Source organism: Crocuta crocuta, unplaced genomic scaffold (assembly GCF_008692635.1).
Source record: "Crocuta crocuta isolate KB4526 unplaced genomic scaffold, BGI_CrCroc_1.0 scaffold223, whole genome shotgun sequence".
Classification (NCBI taxonomy): domain Eukaryota; kingdom Metazoa; phylum Chordata; class Mammalia; order Carnivora; family Hyaenidae; genus Crocuta; species Crocuta crocuta.
In genome coordinates, this window is record NW_027529426.1 from 1,446,490 (window position 1) to 1,469,601 (window position 23,112).

General features: G+C 38.5%; 1 protein-coding gene across 1 annotated transcript in view; it reads left to right on the forward strand.

Annotated features, from left to right (window-relative positions):
- ATP8A1 (ATPase phospholipid transporting 8A1) overlaps positions 1 to 23,112 on the forward strand; it is a 203,370-nt gene that overhangs the window by 124,772 nt on the left and 55,486 nt on the right. The window contains exons 26-29 of the mRNA XM_077758868.1: positions 15,906 to 16,089; positions 16,181 to 16,291; positions 22,452 to 22,526; positions 22,631 to 22,753. Of these exons, the coding sequence (XP_077614994.1) occupies positions 15,906 to 16,089; positions 16,181 to 16,291; positions 22,452 to 22,526; positions 22,631 to 22,753 (493 nt within the window). The remainder of the gene's footprint in view (positions 1 to 15,905; positions 16,090 to 16,180; positions 16,292 to 22,451; positions 22,527 to 22,630; positions 22,754 to 23,112) is intronic.

Sequence of the window (23,112 nt, forward strand, 5' to 3'; positions counted from 1 at the left end):
CTTTCCAATCTTTTTTTTTGGTCAGTCCTCACATGAAAATCATTCAGTCTGCTCTTCCACAGCTAGAGTGGAAGTGGAAAGGAAAGCCTTCCCGTAATGGATAATGAGGCTCTCAATATTAGCTCCATCTTCAGTATTACATCAGCCACTTTCTTCCCTGACATTATCAGCACTGAGGGCAGAAGGCAGTTTTCAGCGTTCGCCTAATTGACACAGTTATAAAGATGAGCGTTTTCCCTGAAGAGCCTACAGTTGAATTGAAAGAAACGGTTGTTCTCAGTCAGTAGTCATTACATCCCTTACTCACCACCATTTTCTGAAGGGACTATTCCGAGACAAAAATAATCCCCTGGTTCCAAAATTATTCAGGGCTTTGGAGTCCTGGTTTTGGTTTACAAAGGGAAGGTTTCATGTTATACCTCAAGTAATTTTTTTAAGTATGTAAAACCCAAGAAGTAAAATGAAATCTGTTTTTATCAGCCCAGCATGTCCTATATTTTTAGAGATACCATGCAGCTTTTGTTTTTACCTCTGTGTACATTAACCTGTATAACCTGAGCAGTTTAATCAGAAACATGCATCTAACGTTAGAGGAGTTTCTGTCAGTTTTCCTGGTTATAAACGTCAACTCCTCGTGGTCCTCCTACCCTTCTTTTCCCTTGCTCAGATGGACCAATTCCATCATTTGGTGGGGTCAGGTACTTTTGAAGGACACAAAAACTGCAAATCATTTTCAACACCCTCCCCCCAAAAATGCACATAACATACAAATATGAAAAATCAAATGTGCCATTTTAGGGGCTTCACAGACTCCCTAAAACTCTTACACTGGTAGGAGAGGGAAAGGCTTGCTCCAAGACTTGTGGAGATTTATGTACCCAGCTAAACTTAAGATCTATCCTGCAAAGCTACTGTACCAGATAAATAATAAATAATTCCTCATCACATTTACCAACATTTTGTGACCTAAGTTCTTAGAGCTTGCATAATTGGTCCGTATAATGGCATTTTATCTGAGGACTCATGAAATTCTTGTTTTAATTTGACCTCGCTGGCACTGTGGATACCTGATGAAATTTCTCGGGCTTTGTTTTTGTGACGTGTAAATTGAAGAGTTTGGCATATTGCAACGATCCAGATCCCCCGTGGAGCCTGGATGTCAAAGCAGCTGAGAGTAGAGCTTCTCTGGTGTAGAGAGGTGGGAGAGCCATGCACACACGCACCTTCCTTGGCTATTTCCTTCTGGCTTGAAAGCTGCAGGGCCAGCGGACCCCTTCTGACCCTTTCATTTTCTGGACAAATCCTACTTCTGTGGGCCACTCTCTGCTGAGGAGGGTCTGTCTGCTGCTTGGATCAGCTTAATTTGTGGAAGCATCTGTTCTACCTCTTTTAATAGTCCCTCCAGAAGAGGGTGGGAATGTTGCAGCGAAGTATTGCTGTGCATTAAATAGCATGTGGTTTCTGAGATCCTCATCAGTTCACATAACCCAGCCTTTCAAAGAATTTTACATTTTTTCTGTAGTTGTCAGTTTAGTTTAAACATATTTTGAAACTTATGTTCTGTGACAGTTGGTTGAAAATTGGCCTAGAGCCTCCAGCTTTTAGACTGTCTAGTAATCACCGTTCTTCTACATAATTTATGTACTCATGTCTTCTGAAAAGCAGAAGTTAAATTGAAGTAAGCATTTTTCCCAACTTGCAACATCTCTAATCAAAGTTTAACCCCCTTTTGGGCCATTTTCCCCGTAGTGTAAAAAAAAACACTTGACTTCAGTGAGAGTTGTCACTCAGGAGTGGCATTCCAGGCAGAACCTTTCACCTTGGTCTGATCCACCGGCCCTCCTAGAAGAGGTCTAAAGGGACACTTTGAATACTCTCTGTCATAGCATGAGTGCATTAAGTAAAGGGTCAAGACAGATCTACTTCTTGAATCTTTTGGGATTGTCTTAAACTTGAAGGATTTCTTTAAATAAATGTTCTACTTAAAGGGTAGTCATAAAGCACAAATGAAGCTAATAAATGCTCAACAGACATTCCTTTAAAGAAAAAAGTTTGTGAACACCATTGGATGCCAAGCAGATGTTTGGCTTTGAGAAGACTTACAAACTGTTAATGAATGTCAACCCCATATTTGCTTCCAAGAAAATATGAATAAATGTTGGAAATGTTGAGAGAATATTTCTTTCATACATGTATGGCTAAAAGAGGACATGCTGAATAAGTTTTATAACTTCATAAAAAGCCCATATTTTGCTTTAACATCATATAATAAGCTGTTCAGCTCCGTCTGTCTCATTTGCTACTCTGAGTAATGTTAAAGGAATAGTAAGGCCACATTAGAGCCTGGTAGCCACTAGGGAGGTCCGTTTTTGACAGTAAAATATTGATAAATTTAAACACTTTAGAATTCCACTGCAATTCAACATTATGTAGTTTTAGATCTGATCAATTTAGATAAACCACCATCACCCCACAGACACAGACACACACACACATACACACACACTGATTAGAACTGCGGATCATCTAATTCCAGTAAAACAGAGTTAACTTGTACTGGGAAGTATATAAGTATAAACGTGCAACTTAGTGAATTTTCATGAAGCGAGTACATTCCTGTATCAAGTACCCAAGCATAACCAGCACCTCAGGAGCCCCCGCACAATCCCCTCCCTGTAGCTTTATTATCTTCAAAAGAGCAACTGCTATCTTGATTTCCATGATCATACCTCTTAAGTGATATCTTACTCATTTCAGGCTTTTTCTGTTTTATCTCTTGCTAACTTGGAATAAGTGTACATATCTTCCATAACCACATTCAAATTCTTGATGATTCTTTTCTGTTCAGCAATTTTAAGTACAGACTCTGCAGCTTTCCATGGAGGCCTCCCTAAAGCTTTACATAAATCAGTCAGTGCTTGAATGTATCTTCGAAAACAAATCCACTTAATAGATTATGTACAGCTCTCCTTCAGTTCTACAGTGATAGAATAAACGGCTTCATTTTCCGATTTGTTAAGGACATGGTATATGGAACCTACAATACTTCTTCAATCTGTCTACTGTCCTGATTTTGTGCGTGAAAGGAAAGCAGAGTTACTCTGGCATAACTGGTTCTCATTGAACCCATCGGGTTTCCAATGATTGCCTTCTTTCTAATAAACCCATCTGAGCCATCGCCATTTAGGGCAAGTTCAAGGCTTGGCATTTTGAGCCAGGCTAGAGCTCCAAGAGTCAAGACCAGATAAGATGTAAGCCATGGCTGTTTAATAGCTGTAGGGCATGGAGTAAAGAGAAGAGAGAGACCACATCCTATAGGAAAACGATCTTGGAAAGCAAAAGGCATATTACCGAGGAAGCAGACACAGAGACCAAAAAAAAAAAAAAAAATGTATATAATAAATTAAGGCATGAAAGAGGAGGTGGTTCCAGATAGCATTTTCCAAGAGGAAGGGAGTATTTCATAGAGCTGAAGTGGGCAAACGTTTTCTGTAAAAGGCCAGACAGTCAATATTTTAGGCTTTCTGGGCTGTACAGTCTGTGTCACAGCTACTCAACTCTGCCATGAGAGCATGAAAGCAGCTCTGGATAAAATATAAATGATGGGCATGGCTGTGATCCAATAAGGCTTTATGTAAAAAACAGGCTACCACCCAGATTTGGCCCTGGAGTCATAGTCTGTTGACCTCTGCATGGTGTCTATGCCTCATGAAAGAATGATAAGCAGGAGACATTCGGACAGAATATCCATGAGGTTCACTCCAACCTCCCTAGTCTATAATCTCCGGCTTTCTGTTCTGGAAAACTGAGACATTTGCCAATCTCTCTCCACCTGTATGTTTCCCTTTCTCCATGATTCCTCCACAATGACTGCCATTCTTTCTGTAGTGACAGCTACACAGCCACCCTAGAGGGTCCATTAAATTTCTCTCTGTCCTTGGATTCAAGAAAAACCCTTAAAATGTGGGTATTTTTTGAAGTCCATTTGGTTTTGAATGAAGTGTCAGTAGATACTTAACGTATCTCAGTAGGAGATAAATGAAGAACCAGGACCACAAATATCAGATCCTGCTCTGTCACCGAGATGCCTCTCCTCTGTTCTAGGCAGATATGCCAGCAAGACACAAAAGGACAATTCCAGCTGAGAAACCAGGCAGGAAAGTGCACAAGCTAGCCTTCCCCTTAAGCTGGAAGTGGTCCAAAGTCTAAATGAAGCAAATTCTTGTTTGATTTTTATGCATTATTTTAGCTTCTGCCCTTCATGCCCACTTCCTCTTCATTCCACCTTAGGAAAACATTCCTTTCCAAATGCCACGTTTTATTTGTATATATGTGCCATTATGAAAAATGTATAGTATGGTTATATGTGTGTTGAAATGAGAGATCTGTATTTAAATTACTCCAGCACAAATTTGTTGCCTTTTAATTTTTCTACAATTTGGAGACTCTATCCATGTTTCCATATGTAAAGCAAGTTTATTTCTTCTCACCACTGCTCATTGTTATCTAATGCATCATAATAATATACATCATCTTATTTATCTATACTCATAGCAATGGCCATATATATAACTTGCCTCTAAGTCTTTGCTACCCTGGAAAGTTCTAAAGTGAATATCCTCTTTACATAACCATGCCAAGTGTTCTTTTAATATATACTTAAGAATGGAAGTATATGGCTGTGGCTACTATATGTATATTTTGCTTCAGTCAGAATCGCCACATTCCTCTAAAGCAGCTCTACTCAGAGTGTGCATTCCCAGGTTTATGTGAGAAGATTGCTGTTTTCCTACCTTAATGTCAACACTTGGTGTTCCTGAATTTATAACTTTGCCAATTTGATGGTTGAAAAACAACTTATTCTTTTTATTTTCACTTCTCTGATTACTAGGGAGATTAAGCATCTCAATATAAAAAGAAAGACAGAAGGTGAGTGGGGGAGGGGCAGAGACAGAGGGGGACACAGAATCCTAAGCAGTCTCCAGGCCCTGAGCTGTCAGCACAGAGCCCAGTGTGGAATGCGAACCCATGAACCGCAAGATTATGACCTGAGCTGAAGTCACATGCTTAACCAACTGAGCCACTCAGGCACCTCTAGCAGATCTTAATATAACTACTTACCTCTCTAGATTTCTGCTTTTGAAGTTCATTCACTCATTCGTTCATTCAGCACTTTTCGAGCACTGGCTGTGTTCCAGGTACCATTATATAAGTTCTATAAATAGAGCAGTGAACAAGAGGAAAAAGTAATCCCTGCCTTCACATTGTACCTATTGTTCAATAGAATCAATATACATATATATATTCAAAAGGTAATAATTGCTGTGTATGATTGTGTGTATAAATGGTCATAGTTGATTTATGATATATCAGATAGATTTATAGGAAATCCTTGGTAACAGTAGCCATAAAGAAAAGCAGCACACTAAAGAAAAATGGGGTACTGAACTCTCAGTTGGGTTTTTTTTTATGGCCTAATTGAATATTTCTGGTGAGAAATCATACATAAAGATTTCTCTCCGGGGCACCTGGATGGCTCAGTGGATTGAGCATCTGACTTCTGCTCAGGTCATGATCTCAGTTTGTGGGTTCGAGCCCCACGTTGGGCTCTGCACTGACAGCTTAGAGCTTGGAGCCTGTTTTGGATTCTGTGTCTCCCTCTCTCTCTGCCTCTTCCCTGCTCACGTGCTCACTCCCTCACTCTCATGCTCTCAAAAATAAACAAACATATAAAAAACATTTCTCTGACCATCATAGTCTTTTCTGTGCCCTAAATTCTGTTTTGTGTTATATGAATATGCTAACCTGACTTTCCTTTGTTTTGTACGTGCTTTGTCTTTTTTTTTCCTCCTAAACCATTATGTTCAATCCTTCTGTATAATATAGTGGTTAAGAATACTGTCTCTAGGGGTGCCTGGGTGGCTCAGTCAGTCAAGCTTTCGACTTCAGCTCAGGTCACGATCTCACAGTTTGTGGGTACAAGCCCCGTGTCAGGCTCTGTGCTAACAGCTCAGAGCCTGGAGTCTGCTTCAGATTCTGTGTGTGTGTGTGTGTGTGTGTGTGTCTCTCTCTCTCTGCCCCTCTCCTGCTCATGCTCTGTCTCTCTCTGTTTCTTAATAATAAATAAATGTTATAAAAAAAAAAAAAGAATACTGTCTCTAAATCCACAGTGCTTAGGGTTGAATCCTGGCTTCATCACGTGCTTGCTCTTTTGCCTTAAGTTATATAATCTTTCTGTGCCTCAATGTGTTCATTTGTAAAATGACAATAATAGTAACCTATCTCTCATAGGGTTCTTCTGAGAATTGAATGGATTAAAAAAAGAGCTTAGAACATAGTGAGCAAATAAATGTTCTATTACCTGTTATTACAAAGTGTGTCTCTGTTAAACATCATATGGCTAGATTTTTTTTGTTTTAATCTAACCTGAAAATCTCTTTTGGTCAATGAATTTAACCCATTTATATTTATTATAATTATTACTATGTTGGCCTCATTTCTTTAATTACTTTGATGTTTATTTATTAATTTTGAGAGAGAGAGCAGGGGAGGGGCAGAGAGAGAATCCCAAGCAGTTTCCACACCGTCGGCACAGAGCCCTTTGTAAGGCTCAATCCCACGAACCATGAGGTCACAAACTGAGCTGAAATCAAGAGTCGACATTCAACTAACTGAGCCTCCCAGGTGCTCCTCTTTTATCTTATTTTGAGTTTTTCATTTATTATACTTTTTGTTTCTTCTCCTTCTACCTTCCACTGTCTACATCAGATTTTCTTCTACTGGTTTGCATGCTTTACAATCTATATTCTATGTCTGGTTATTTCTAAGGTTTGATAACCATATTTTTGCTTATTGTCTATATGTATTAGTATTTTCCCCTCACCTAGCCCTCTCCATAAGGGGACAAGAACTGAAGATTTTAAAGTAATTTTGTGTGTGCATTACATGTCAGATCATATTTCTTTGCAAGTAATCTGCTTTTTCTCTCTAGAAACCTTTAGAAATTTTTTTAAATCTCAATTTAACCATAATGTGTCTAGGGGTAAGTACCTTTTTCTTATATTTCTTTTTGGCACTGTGTGAGCCCTTTTAATCAAAGAACATGTCAATCTTTAAATCTAGAAAATTATTAATTCTTTTTCATTCTATCCCTCCTCATTCTCTTATTGCACTCCCATCATATATGTATAGTCACCTGTATTGCTCCATTTCTTTTTATTTTTCTCACATCTTTCATTTTCATTTAATTTCCTCCCATCTTTTCAGAGAGTTTTTAAATGTGAACTTCCAGGCTCTATTATATTTGCTATTTAGTTTACTATCGGCTTTTTTATTTTAGTAGTTATATTGCTATATTATTTATTTTTAATTGGTTCCTTATTATAACTTCCTTTTTTTTTTATTTTTTAATGTTTATTTTTGAGAGAGATTCAGACGGGATGGGGGAGGGGAGGAGCAGAGAGAGAGGACACAGAAACCAAAGCAGGCTCCAGCCTCTGAACTGTCAGCACAGAGCCCGAAGCAGGGCTCAAACTCATGGACCACAAGATCATGACTTGAGGCAAAGTCGGACACTTAACCAACTGAGCCACCTAGGAGCCCCTATAACTGGTTGTTCTGGTTTCATGTTTTCATCATTTTCCCAAATCTTTCCAAGGTTTTTTATTTTTTTAATCAAACCTTTTCACAATTGTTATCATATCTGTTTTCAGTAGTTCTATTTTCTTAAAAGTTGTAATTTCTTTTGTGCTCATCTCCTGATCTACCTGTGAGATATTTTTTTTTCCCCATTTTCCCTAACGGCAGCAAAGTCCTTTGGGAGAAAGATGAAAGCTACACCCTAACAAGGTAAAACTGGAGACAGGGCTCCATCTGAGTTTAGTGTCCCTGTCCCCTGCTCCCTCATTCCTTTACCCAAATATTGCTCTTCTTAGAGGCAGCCACGTTTTGGTGGAATTACCTGGGTAAGGTAGCACTGAGGGCCTTGTTAATACACCCACATCATTGGCACCTGTCCCTGCCTGGCTCCATGCCCTGAGGTTGACCAGAAAGTTCCAACTTTCCTGTCCCAAGGTATGAGGTGGGAAATTTTCCTGGGGTCTTAGTGTTAGGGCATTGTGGATACTCCTAAGAATTGGGGTATCTTTCAACATGTTATCTGAGGGACTTTGAGTTTCCACAAGCTCCAGGCCTAAGCCAAAGGTTTTGGTTACAGTGAGAGAGGAGCGCCTGTGCTCCTTGCAGCCCTCTGGCACCTCGCTGGCACTGGTGCTTCCACGGGGGCACCGCAGGGGATGAACAGTGCAGCTGAAAAGCTTTCCCTACCTCTTTGTGTGTTTATGGCCCCTGGCACACCACTCTTTCCCTCTACTCATTTATCTTTGACAGGTATCCCCACTTCGTGTTTCTCCGAAGGTTTCTCATCGATTTTTGCTGATTGTGACCCTCAAATTTACCGAACCTCAAATTTACCGCACTTCTTTAGAACTGGCATCTTCAGGATTTTATTTCCATTTCTGGCAGTACCCAACACTACCACTCGTTTCATCTTCTACTAGATATTTATAAGATGAGAGACCATTCTTTTGTGAAAGCCCTCCACAAAGGACATCCCCTAAGAATGAGGGAGGGAAGGAAGAAAGGAAACGCAAGCTGGTTTTCTTACAGCCTAAGGAAGTTCCAGCCCTTCCTCACCTACCCAAAGTCACAAGAAAAGGGAAGAGGGCCAGTGCCTATATAGGCTCCAACCAGGTATCAATAATAGGAAGAGATGGGGGTCATAGCTCTTTCCACTCCGAGTGCAAGGTCGCAAAAGAGCAGAACTAGAAAGGGGAGGCACTCTAGGCTTTCTGGAATACACATACTTCCCAGTTGGGACCACATCACTCCTATAAGCAAGGCTCCCTAGACAGAGACAGGTAGCTGGACCTTGTCCCATGCAGGAGAGATTCCCGTCTCTAGCACTTTTTTGTCTCCTTGTTGCAGGAGTTCATGGGGAGACCACTGTCCTATCTATATATAGGCTCATAATGTTTAACTCCTGGTACAGTACCTCAGTGTAAGTTCTTAAATTAATAACAGGGGCAGAAGGATGGCCCTAAGAAAAAGGCTCTTCTCCTTTCTTCTCTTAATATTCTTCCCTAGAAATTTCATCACATACTAAAGGATCACTTAAATACTTGATAAGCTATTGATGCCTGAAGGCACATCCCCAGCTCTGCATTTTGTTCTATAAGCTTAGTTCTGACTTTCCAGTCAGTATAGTTAATGATGCCACTAGGATGGATATCCCACTGCTCTCTAAACCTCCAAGTGTCTAGAACTCCCTGAGAACTTTCCTCGATAAATCTTCTTGCCTTTTGTATTCATGTTTAGACCATCATTTTCTTAGTCATTCACATTTGAAACTTGAGGGTCATCTCTGATCTCACGTTCATTCAAAACCCCACACCCATGCCATTTGTCCTTTCTTTTCATTTTCTTTTCAATTCAGATACATATGTAGGAGAGATGTAGTTATCTACATATATAAAGATACATTTTGGAGACAATCCAAATTAATATTTTTAAGGCACTGCTTCAACCATGCTCTTTTTTGGCTCAAAATCTTTTTAATTTACATCTCCTGTTGCTTAGAGCTAGTAGCTATGATAGTCAAACTTTCTTATCCTGACATGCCAGAGGCTCCCTGTCATCTGGCTTTAGGCCATTCTGAATATACCCACTTTCCCTCCAAGTGGTGGTATGCTTCCTTCTCCACCTAATAATTTTCCATCTGTTTTTCCTCTCCATGCGAGAAAGCCTGGAGAATCCAATATCCTCTATGTACTTCCTCCGCATTCTAAATACAGAGCAGATTAAACAGACTTTGCCTTCTAACAGCAAACAGTGAAAAATGAGTGAGAGTTGTAGTGTTAGTATAATGAGATAATGAGGTGTATGTCTTGTTTTTGCAAAATTACCATTTATTCAGTTCCACTAGCATTTTACATTTGCTCTGGGCTGAGTCTAATGCTAGGTTCCAGATCCTAGATGACATTTAAAAAGAAAGGAAAGGAAAGGAGAGGAGAGAGGAGGGGATGAGAAAGGAAGGGGAGTAAGAAGGAAGGGAGGGAGGCAGGGAGGGAAAGAAAGAAAATGAATAGTAGCATTGTGGACACACTATTATCTGGTGTGAATACTATCATAAAGATTTCTACTATCAGGAATTTTTTTCTTTTTGGGGTATTTATAAGGCACATTTGCCAGTGAGTAGTTTGGAGTGCCTATGAACACACACACATAATGCATACTCAAATATACCGTATCAATACAACCAGTCCCTATTTAAAATATTATCAGAACCATTAAAACTGGAGACAGTAAATAGTTTGCCTATAACAACCTGAATTATGGGGAAAAAAAGTTTTGCATCTAAAATGCATTGCAGAAGGACATCTTTTTAAATGTTACTTTCCATTTTTCCTGTGAAAAGGCTATCTGCAATTTATTTCTGTAGACTCAATCCCTGTGTTATAAAGGGCCCCTTGATGCCTCTGACTGCACAGTATATCAACAGATGTTGTTTCTGGAGGCTAGGAAAGCATTCACTCATCAGCCATTTGAATAACACAGTTCTCTTACCTAGACGTAGTTGAATGTTTCATTATGTACTCTATGGTAAATATAGTTTTGGGGATGCTATATACACGGCTGTTTTCATTCCAGTAATAAATCGATGGTGAGTTTCTAGAAGTGTCCTACCACTTATGTAATTTGGGTACAGGTAACAGACTTTTTTGCCAAATTTTAATTCCTCTTCAATTAAAAACTTTACATATGAGCCTAACAAATTTTAGTTCGGAGTCAAGATCTCAAAAGTTTTTCTCTTAGGTGTTTTTCTTTCTTCTTATATATATTTTTATTAGCAGAATATGACTCAATGGGGAATAAATAGACTGATATTGGGGCGCCTGGGTGACTCAGTCAGTTGAACGTCCGACTTCGGCTTGGGTCATGATCTCACGGTTCGTGAGTTCGAGCCTCACATCAGGCTCTGTGCTGACAGCTCAGAGCCTGGACCTTGTCTTCAGATTCAGTGTCTCCCTCTCTCTCTGACCCTGTCGTACTCATGCTGTCTCTATCTCTCTCTTAAAATAAATAAAACATTAAAAAAAAAAAAAAAAAAGACCGATATTGACAAGGAGAAATCTTTGGAACTGTGTTGAAAGGAAAATATAGCAGAGCCCCCTAATAATGATTGTGACCTCTAAATAGCCACTAGGAGCAGTTCTCAAGCTTAGTAAATACAGGAGCTCTATAAGCACAAGGTCACTATAAAAAAAACACTTCAGGATCATTAAGAGATACTCTATTCCTCCATATTCTTAAAAGGTTTTTCTAGATTTACCTCCTAATAGCAACTTTATAATGACTTTTAAGTTTTCAGTATGTTTTTGAGACATATTATCAGTATTATTTCTAGTGTATAAGATGATTTTTAGGTTAATAACCTAAAAACATAGTAAGTAGGATAAATTATTATTCTCCTTTTGGCTACCTATTAAAAGCCCCCTAAAATGCTCTGTATTATGTGTCTGCACATATAATCTTTATCCATGTTCCATTCAAAAAGGCAATTCATTTAGCTAATCCCATTACAAGAGTGCAAAATTAGGTTTCTTTAAGATGTGCTCTCTCTATATACCTGCAGCTTAAGTGGTAAAAATTTCCAGCACTCTGATCTCATGTCCACTGGACAATGAGAGTTACTACATAGCAGATAAGAAAAATAATGAACAGCGTGTGCAGAAACTATAGCCAAAATAATATCTGAAAGGCTATCACAGTCACTGCACTGCTAGTTTGTATCGCACAGGACCACCTTCTGTTTGTTGGAACCATAGGAAGAAAACTGTACCTTTACAGCACACGCGTGATATGTAGGCTAAAAAGCCACAGAGACTCTGGCTTCTCCCAAAGAAGAAAAGAGCATCAGTGGAGGAGAAGAAAACTGTATGTAATTTAAGTTCTACTGCAGACCCATGCGTGGTTTTAAAAAGAAATCTAACGTAGAAAACAGTACTTTTATAATGTTTCTGCATTATGCATTGGGTCACTATTGCCATTTGTAAGATTTAGCTGTTAGTTATTCTCAACCATGGATCTGTAGACAGTTGGAAGAATTAGCATGTAGTAAGGTTGTTCGAGACTATTCTGTAAATTGTACAAATATAGAAACATGTATACGAAAATCAAGAAAATAAATTCTAATGTGTGAATTTAGTTAGAGACTTCTTACAAGATGGAAGGACAGTGGTAGAAGGAATATATTCTAGATAATTTTGAATGTGAAGAAATTTAGTATATGCTATTTGCTATTTTTTTTTTTAACTGACATGAGTTCTCCTCTCCTTGTCAAGGCCAAGTCAAATTCTAACTCATCAAGGGAGCCTCTTTCAGGCAGTTTTGATTTCTGCATCCTCTGAAATTATGAAGTACTGGCAATTATATCAAAAAGCTTTATGCTACACTCCTTGTTAATGTCTTCTAAGTTTGTTTTGCTATCTTGTAACCACCTTGTAGCAAGGAACAGTTTTTAAAATGGATGCTGTAGGGGTGCCTGGGTGGCTCAGTCTGTTAAGCGCCCAGCTTCATCTCAGGTCACAATCTCGCGATCCATGAGTTCAAGCCCAATGTCAGGCTCTGTGTTGACAGCTTGGAGCCTGGAGGCTGCTTCAGGTATTCTCTCTCTCTCTCCCTCCCTCCCTCCCTCCTTCCCTCCCTCCCTCCTTCCCTCCCTTCCTCCTTCCTCCCTCCCTCTCCCCCTCCCCTGTTCATGTTCTGTCTCTCAAAAATAAATAAACATTAAAAAAAATTTTTTTGATGGATGCTGTAAACACAAGAGGGCTTTTTAACTGATTTCAGCTCAACTAATCTGAGTCCCCATGAACTAGATTCCCTCCCTAAGACACACTCTTGGTGCCCACAGGGCATCACAGCCAGACGTGGAAGGATACTTTTCAGGACATGCCTGCACTTTTGCTTCCATGAAATGACGTGATGCTGACTAGGAATCGGTCAAAATTGTCACTAGGAAAACCAGGTGTAATACTCTAGAGAGACTTCATGAGTTGTTATACAATTTGTTGTGTAATTTAGAGTGGGGAAGAGAACAGTAAGCTGGGGTGGAGGCATCATTACATTCTGGTCTCCACTTGAATGAAACTGGCTGTGGAGTATGCCTCATGAGTGAGGCCTCTGCAACAAAAATAGGCAGAGTTTCAAATGGCAGACCCCTATGTAAAGTAAGGCTCTTTGCTCTACGTAACATGGTTGTGTGTTCATGAGTTAAGTGTTTTAGCAACCAACTGCTATGTCAGACACATCAGATAAGGCTTCTGCTATTTCTTGAATCTTCTTCCAAGCCCATTGTCTGCTGTTAGCTTGTAAAGGAAGCAGACACCCCTGCTAGTAATAGCTACAGTGTAACTTTGGGGATACCTCTCACTATATCATCATCTTTAAACACACACACACACACACACACTCACACACACATTTATACACAGGCATTGTTCTTGCCAGGGGGATTAATACTCCATTTTTAACACCTGAGTTAACCATGCTCACAAAGTTGGTGAAAATCCTCAGCCAGTTTTAATTTGGGGACATTGAAAATTATAGTGTCAGGCAGAAGAAATAGTAGTTGGTTGTAATACCCATGAAGAAAGAAAACAAAATTGAGTCCAGCTCTTTCCTGATGCTACTTTCAGTCACTAGTCTTAGCTCACCATGTAGAAATTTCTCCTCATGACACATTCAGCTGATGAAAACAAATACCACCGTTTTCTAGCCCCTTCGGTCCCATGGCATGACTTCACAATTAGGTACATTGTGAGCCTCTTAACTTCCAAAGGGAATTTGATGAATGTTTTCAAATGCTTCTCTCTTTTCATGTCCATTTCCCCTTTGCTATTTAGATCATTTCTTGGTGAGCATACTTTTTTGACATTTACCAAACGTTAGCTGTAGTCCATGTCTAAACCATTGGCCTACAGCCAGCAGGCTTACCAATTTATATTAGCCTGTTAAGAAAAACTAAAGAAAATGTGAAAATGAAAGGAAAATTACCTCAAAGAAATATGGGCGCTAACCGCGAAAAAGACCATAATGGCTGGTACTCACCCATTCCCTTGCAATGTTCACAGTTGGGTCATTTTGTGCTATTATTGCTAGACGCAGAAAGGAATCCAAAGAAAGAAAAAGAATTCTTTCAGACAGCAACTGTTCATTGAGTACCTATTCTGGATCAGCACCAGCAATACAAAGATGGGAAGGCTAGTTCACTCTGCGAGTTAACTTGCACCTAATGTACTGATTCTCAAGCTTGAAATAAAACCTGGGGCCACTCCGATAGAAGCCTTTCAGAAGGGCAGTAGGGCCACCTGAAGGTACATATCTGTGCAGACAATCTGCTGGGAATTATTCCTAAGGAAATAATCAGGAAAATTACAAGATATCATCTTTCAGAGTAATGGTCTTTGTTTTTAAATAGAATAATAAATGATTTTCCAGATGTTCCACACATAGGTATCAGATACCTACCCCACTTCACCTTGATAAAGAATTTAGCTCTGAGTTATTTTTCTTGCCCACTAACACTGTGTGTGTTAGTTGTTTCTTCATACTTACCATCTTCATACTTTATAGATTCAGTTCACTGTTTAGTTTTCCTCTTTCTCTTTAATTGCCAATAATTGTGGGTGATATAGTAATTATGCTGAGGCATTCTGTCTTTGAACACTTCTGTCATTGTCATGGGATTTATTTCTTATATGGCTCTTTTATTTTACTTTTAAGTGATCTCTATACCCATTGTGGACTCGAACTCACAACCGTGAGATCAGGAGTCTCACGCTCCACCAACTGAGCCAGCCAGGCACCCCCTTAAATGGGTTTTTAAATTCATCCAAAGTTAATACCAAATATGATTTGAGTACAGATGCTGGTGTTCTCTGTTCCTGATTCATGTGTGTATGAAAGGTTGCTTGTGGTGCCTGGGTAGTTAAGTCAGTTAAATGTTCAACTCTTGATTTCAGCTGAGGTCATGATTTCACAGTTCATGAGTTCGAGCCCAGCATCAGGCTCCATGCTGACAGCGTGGAGCCTGCTTGGGATTCTCTCTCTCTCCTTCTCTCTCTGCCCCTCCCCTGCATGTTCTCTCTCTCTTCTCTCCTCTAAAGTAACTAATTAATTAATTAAATAAATAAAAATAAGAAAAGGTTGCTTGATTCTTCTTAGCCATTAGTACCTTTAGAAGAAAACTGAAGTATACAAACTATGTAATCAAGCATTTGGTGTTTATTTTGGTTGATTCATCACGGTGTATGAGAACAGATCAAGAGGTTAGCCAATTCCCTACGGCTACTTTGAGTTTTAAGTTGTGTACAGTACCTTATCTAAGATCTGCTTACAGAGGCTCAGAACTTTTATTTCCAAGGTACAGTAGAAGATTTAGTTAGTATAATATTTAGACTACCATTCAGCAGCATTTCTGACCTTTCTCATTCAAATGTGAAGAATTTGAGATTCTGATGTTATATGTTAGGAAGTAGTGGGACTTCTAAACTCAAATGTTATTTTGTTAACAAATTAATGCACCATGCTGGTGAAATAGCGTTTAACAGGACCCTGTAGCTCCTACCTTTCACCTACAGGCTTGCTTCTTAGACTGTATTTTTCCCTTCAAGTGGCAACCAGGTTAATAGAGAAGCACACATCTGCAGACCTGAGACTTTTACATGATGGTACTTCCTTGAACTCTTCCTTTGGATCTTCCGCGTCTTTTACCCTTCAAGACCACGGCACTTCACAACTCCTTTTTTCAGAAAGCGGAGGTAATTGATAATTTGTTCTAATTTAAGGGTTTCTCCTCTTCAAAAATCTGAAGTTGTTGAAATGGTTAAGAAACAAGTCAAAGTCATAACGCTTGCAATCGGGGATGGAGCAAATGACGTCAGCATGATCCAGACGGCCCATGTCGGCGTTGGGATAAGCGGCAATGAAGGCCTGCAGGCAGCCAACTCCTCGGATTACTCCATAGCTCAGGTAAGGCACCGGCTGCAAAGGCACTGTTTGTCTCCATCAGCTGGGCGATATGAGGGAAAAAAATACTAATTCTTGTTCACTTTCATTTTAGTTCAAGTATTTGAAGAATTTGTTGATGGTCCATGGTGCCTGGAACTACAATAGAGTCTCCAAGTGCATTCTGTACTGCTTCTACAAGAATATAGTCCTCTATATTATTGAGGTAATAGCAGGTTAAGTGTATAATCCTTGTCATGTTCATGTATGTTTAAAGAAGTTTTCCCATTGTTTTCGTTAATCCTTCATCCGCCTGCTTTTTACAACTTCCAAACATGTTAAAATTTGGTGGGCACAGAGAATCATTAATATTTAAATAACTGGCTAAAATTAAATAACTGGCTAGGGCGCCTGGGTGGCTCAGTTGGTTGAGCTTCCAACTTCAGCTCGGGTCATGATCTCGGTCGATGGGTTCAAGCCCCACGTCAGGCTCTGTGCTGATGGCTTGGAGCCTGGAGCCTGCTTCGGACTCGGTGTCTCCCTCTCTTTGCCCCTCCCCAACTCATGCTCTATCTCTCTGTCTCTCAGAGCAAATAAACATTGAAAAAAAATTTTTTAAATAAATAAAAATGTTACATTGCTTTGGTAAGATAGTGTTGAATTAGAACTGTTAATGAAGGAAAATGTTTTCAGTTTTTCAAAGACTACCTACTACATAGTATTTTTTTTTATAACGCTCAAAGCCACACTATAGTAAGCAGTGTTGAGGGATACACACATGGAAAACTATTTTAGAGAAAGTTAAGGGAGGGGTGCCTGGGTGGCTCAGTCAGTTAAGCGTCCGACTTTGGCTCAGGTCATGATCCCACAGTCCATGGGTTCGAGCCCTGCATCCGGCTCTGTGCTGACAGCTAGCTCAGAGCCTGGAGTCTGCTTCAGATTCTGTGTCTCCCTCTCTCTCTGCCCCTCCCCCACTCATGCGAGCATACGTGCACTCTCTCTCAAAAATATATAAACATTTTAAAATTTTTTAATAAATTCATATTTTATTTAACTTAGTATATTCAAAATTCTCATTTCAGCATATCATTGCTATAAAAAAATTAATGCAGTATTTTACATTCTTCTTTCCAAGTGTTCAGAATCTGGTGTGTATGTTACACCACAGCACATCCTAATTTGGACTGATCACATTTCAAGTGTTCAGGAGCCATATGTGGCCTATGGCTAAGTGGACAAATTGAACTAAATGGTTAACCAGGACATAATAGATAGGTTATTTACCTTTTTGTTCCCCCTAACATGTAGCCATTTTATCTTTAGAAGCTGTGTTTGCAATACTTAAACTCTAGGTGATATCTGTTTCTTGCTTCTCCTGTTGCTCCACAGAGTATGGTGATAAGATCCTGGTAGCTTGTTAGGAAAACCCTCCGTCTTCCAGTCTTGTCAGAGGACCTCCCACACCCTCATAAATCTGCCCCGGGCGCCCTCACACGTTTGTTTATGCCGCCCTGCCCTCTAATCTGCTGTTTCTACACTTCGGTCAAGAGAGACACAACCTAACCGTTCGCTGTATGGACATAATATCTCATACTTTCCACCAGAGAAGTCACACTATAAACAAAGAAAACATCAGTGGATTTCACACTTGCCCTATTGACACCTTTGCTGGGAGCTGCTGTATGTTTCGTTCAGCTGTTCTTTATGCCTCTGTCAGAATGCTTATCTCCTTTTTAAAATGTTGTCTGAGCATAGTTCTTAAGAGTGAGGCTAGGAAAACTGAAATTTAGTGTCTAAGTGTGCAGGCAGTTTCATTTACTGGTCACTAAAATTCTATAATTAGGTTGCAACCCATTAAGTAAAATAATCAAATATCTGGAGACGTAAACAGGATAATCTAGGAGTTTATTATTCATTACTGCTGCGTTGGGTCTGGAATACTCTGTGTTTTAAAGAAAAATACACTTCTAAAATAACTTACAAGACCCAAATATAGATACGTTCTGTGTTGTATTTGTAGATTTGTGATTCTTTTCTAAAATAATGACTCTTGATTCCCAATCCCCTCTATACACCTAGTTTTCCTTAATTTTCTTCTTATCCCAAAACATTGATATTCAGAAGAATATCAGTTTACACAGTTGGTTACAGATACTTTTGAAGATACCAGGGGTTTAAAACCCCTAGCAGCAATAAATCTACTACAAAACTTTAGTTTTGTAAAATGAAATGAGTAGTCAACCCATTGCTTTTTTTTAAAGAAAATCTAGATTATTTGACAATCAACAATGAAGTGGGCAAAAGTTATGTACTAATGGGGGAAATAAAATATATTCAACTGAAACACTAAAACTGCATGCTCTGTTTCAGATCCAGAGTTGGGTGATTTGTGGTTGATTAGCCCTAAATTTCACTTGGCTTTGAATTTAAAGCCTCTCCATGAGATATTTAGCACTGATCAAATTCTTTACACATTGAAAAGGAAGTAAGTCCTAAACTCTACTGGAAATCTCATTTTTAAGGTATTTTTCTTTAAGCACTTTATGGAAATATATTTTGAATATATTCAAACTGTCTTGGAAAGGAATTGACCTTTTAAATCAATTCCCAGATACCCAACCTTTGCCAGCTAAAACAAGTTCTGCAGATGTTAATGGCTCATGTCACTACTGTGAATGAATAGACAGAAAACACATCGCTGGGTGTCTCTGGCGAGGACAACTGCCAGTCTCGAATCTCCCCTTTCAGTTTTTTGTGCTGATCAGGCGTGGGAGCAGAGGACTCATTGACCGTTTGTAAGCTGCTGTTTAATATGCAGAAATGCTCCATGAGGAAAATGTCTGTGAAGCTTTAACTGCCACGCCTCTGTTGGGACGTGGAACTTAGAAAATAATACCAGGTCTGAAGTTTCTTTGCCAATAAAGGAACACCATGGGTTTTATAGATTATCTGCAAAACCTGCTTTTCCCATTGCTGTATTGCCAGGAATGTCCCTATCTAGCGACTCCACTGCCATAAATTACAGCCAGACAAATACATACAGACTCGGCAGGTGGCAATATAAAACACTTGTGGTGGCCGCCCAGAGGCAGCCCTAGGTGTTCATTGAAATTACTGGCTCTTTCTAAAGGGATTTTTTTTCCCTCTGAAATATCTGACTCCTTCCTAGCAAAATAGGACCTTTTCTTTCAAACGATTGGTCGCATCCAGGTTTTCTGGTAAGATCCCAAAACAATGTAGTGTTTCTAATTTCCAGAAGCTTTGATTAAAGTCAATGAGGTGATACTTTCCCAGCACATTGTGCTGGGACATGGATTTCTTGTGAATTTAAATAATCTCCAAACCTCCCCAGAAAGACTGGTATTTTCTTTCTGCATCCATGGTTTTGGTTGAGTCAAAGAAGGGGCTTTTATGTGTTTGTAGTCATTTAGGTGTTGCTTTATTTAGTATGGGATAGGTTTCTAATATATCTTTTCACTACACATCAGACTAGCTTGAAATCCTTTCAGTAGACTTCTTTATTAAAGTCCTTTCTCCTTTAAACTATATGTAAACTCGAATGGTAAAATATTTGTATGAAAGTGTAGGATGCTATAGTAAAGTGTAGGATTCTGTTCATATTCTAGTCATGTCTCCTTTTTAAAAAAAGAAATCGAATAAGATTTTTTTTAATGCAGGAAGATAATTTCTAAAAACATGTTCGCATTCCTTTCAGTTGGAGAAATAAAAAGGTAAAAATTTGTTGATGGCTTTCCACTTAAAAATTGCTGCTTTTCTTTCATAAATCGGCAAGTCAGGCATTTTTACATGAACTTTGCAGACTTGTTCGTTTATGTGCAAATTATTTTGAATGTTAAGCTTTCTGTAAATATTTATTGATTTGAGGGAGGTTCTTAAATTTCGGGCTTATAGTGGCATTTGAACCAGCACCGAATATTATATACAAAGACTCTAGGAGACCATTCACATTTACAAATGTTTACTCACACGCAAATGTAACATAATTTTCTCATTGTACACAGCATCGATGGCTGCAGATACATGTATTACTAGACCCTTTTGATCCAGGTCATGTCCATTGGATAAATTTCGTACACATCTTTTTTTCCAGACTGACAGAGACTGGACCACATCTTCATAGTCTACTGAGGCCATAATTTGAAACTTTGTGTTTAATAATTCCATATATTGCTATCATACTCTAAGATATCAGAAGGAGCTTCTTAGCGTGTATTACTACAATAAATCAGAGACCTTTTCACGGAGAACATTGCCACCACCCAGAGTATCACAAATATGTATTTACATAATCCATATCTGAAAAAGGCCAAATGTGAAAACTCCAGAGAGAGCATTAAAGTTCATCTTGTCATCTTGTGTCCACTCATGCTTAAAAAAAATTTTTTTAAAACCAAAAAAAAAAAAAAAAAAAGAGTGTAAAGTCAGCAGCAGCACCACCCTAAGGAATAAATTTACCTTCGTTTAAAGATGCTGAGTTTTTTTAAAGCATACACACATGAATGACCTGACTCCTAGTCTAGGGCAAATGTTCAGATTTTTTCTGTAAATAGATGTCGCAAAGCAAGCAAGAATTTCAGATGTGACTCCGATTCCTTTGCTTTTGTTACTGCTGTTGTTAATGTGTGTTACAACCCTAACACAGTTTGGACTTATTTTTCATGTGCTATTGCTCCTTTGTTTTCTTTTCCATCTCATGAAGCAGACATTCGTTTTTATATGTGCTCAAGCATTCCTTTCCTCTGTAAAAAGGAAAAAAGATCAATGTGGGTACAGAAGCTGTTCATAGGGAGGCCAGCCTGGGTACATATTGATAAATGGTGAATTTGTAGCAATTCATGCTTCCATAATGAGGTTAAATGAAACGTGAAGTGTGGCAAAGTCCCTGCAACTCTGATTCAAAAATTCACTTGACTGGCACATCAGGATTGCTTTCCTGGAACAGGTGTTGTTGTTTGTTGTTGCTGTTGTTGTTGTTATGCTTCGGTTTTGTGTGTGTGTTTATGTAATCTCACTGCTGGCTAGGCTTTTCACTCCTCCAGATCAAGTTGATTTTTAATTACATTTTAGGTCTCCTTTCTTAAAAGTAATATATGTATTATTGATTTACTCATATTCACTTTAATTTTCTGTTTGTCTTAGACATGCTAAAGTTTTTTTTTTTTTTTTACATTGCCCTTTAATTTTGTATCCAGAGTAAGTCTCCCATTTTTAAGAGAATTGCAAAATTTATAAGAACATTACGCTTTACACTTGGAGATTTATTTTTAGTCAAAGCATAAATTCCAGCTGCCAAATATTTTTAATATGTAAATTCACATTTTACATTCTGATAGCTATAATTATGAAGAAATGCTGAAAAGTTTATATACCTTTTACCCTATTAATTCTACTTCTAAGAATTCATCCTTTAAAAAAACAAATATGCACAAGGAAATTCTTGGAGGTGATAGATATGTAGATTACCTCCATTATGGTGGCAATTTCACGAGTTTATACATATGTCCAAACTTATCAAATTGTGTATATTAACTGTGTGCATTTTTTATATCTATAACTGATATACACAAAGTTTTTATATACAAAAAAAATCCATCCTTAGAAAATAGAGATGTATAGGATTTCTGTACAAGAATATTGAGTTCAGAATTAGGTATAATACCAAAGCTGAAAGCAAACTAAATATTGTAAAATAGTTATAGTCACACGATAGAAGATGTGCATCTGTTAATGTCATTTTAGAGGATATGTAAAAACTCGAGAAAATGTGTATTTTCAACTGTTAAGAGGAAAAGCATTAGGACATGACAGCATCTAACAGTAGGTTACAGTAAGGTAAACTTGTGAACGTATATAGTAGGTTTCCAGTAAGGTAAAGTAAATGTATATAGATGATCTATATGAATACAGCCAACACAGAAGAAAATCGTAATTGTGTTGTTATAGGAAATCATTTCATTTGCTAGATAAACAAGTGTCCTTTTATAATAAAAACAATAATAATTTTTAATTACCAAAAGAGAAATATTTTAAAAAGGAATTAAGGCTCTAAAAATTTAATGGCTTAAACTATATTCCCTAAAGTCCCTTTTAGAAAATAAGGTTATATTTAATTTTTTTAATGTATGATTCCCTATTAATAGGACTCTTCTTTGACTCGACAGCTAAATCCAATCCTGACTTAAATAACAAATATCTTCTGAAATCATCTCTTCAAATTAAAAAATAAAACATGCCATTTTTTAAAATGTTGTGAAAATCATATGTTAATATTGCTATTATGCAGTGGTTGAGTTTTCAGATTCTAAGCCATGCATTTATGTTCTCTGTGTGCTAACTTGGGGGATTTCGGGGTGTTTTCTTCCTAGATCTGGTTTGCCTTTGTTAATGGCTTCTCTGGACAGATCCTCTTTGAGAGATGGTGTATAGGACTTTACAATGTGGTAAGTTGAGGACACTTGATTATTTCTGTTTTATTAAATACTTTGAAATAACGTTTCACCCTGCATTAGACTGCTTGGAGTAATGACCAGTTTGTGCCCTTTAGATGTTTACAGCAATGCCTCCCTTAACGCTCGGAATATTTGAGAGATCATGCAGAAAAGAGAATATGTTAAAGTATCCTGAACTATACAAAACGTCTCAGAATGCCCTGGACTTCAACACCAAGGTAGGACTTAATGTCCCGGCACAGGTTTGGGGTGGCCAGTGGGACTTGCTCTCCTGTTTTCATTACATGGAGCATCTGGTCTTCCAGAGCTAAGGACACAACTCCAGGGTTCCCACTGTGGCAAGTCATATTTGCCTAAGGTTCTGATATGGACTGAGAAGCGTTTTTATTTGTTTGTTTTCTTATAAAATTAACACATAACCAAAGTTCACTGGGGTTTGCCAGACAGCAGTAAATCAGGTCTGAGAGACAGACAAGAGTGTCCTTTTTGCCCTCTGGCTTTCTGTCTTTGCAGAGTTGTGGGGAAAGTCTCACTCCTCACAGGGGTCAGTCATCCAGGACCGATGAGGTCTGACTTT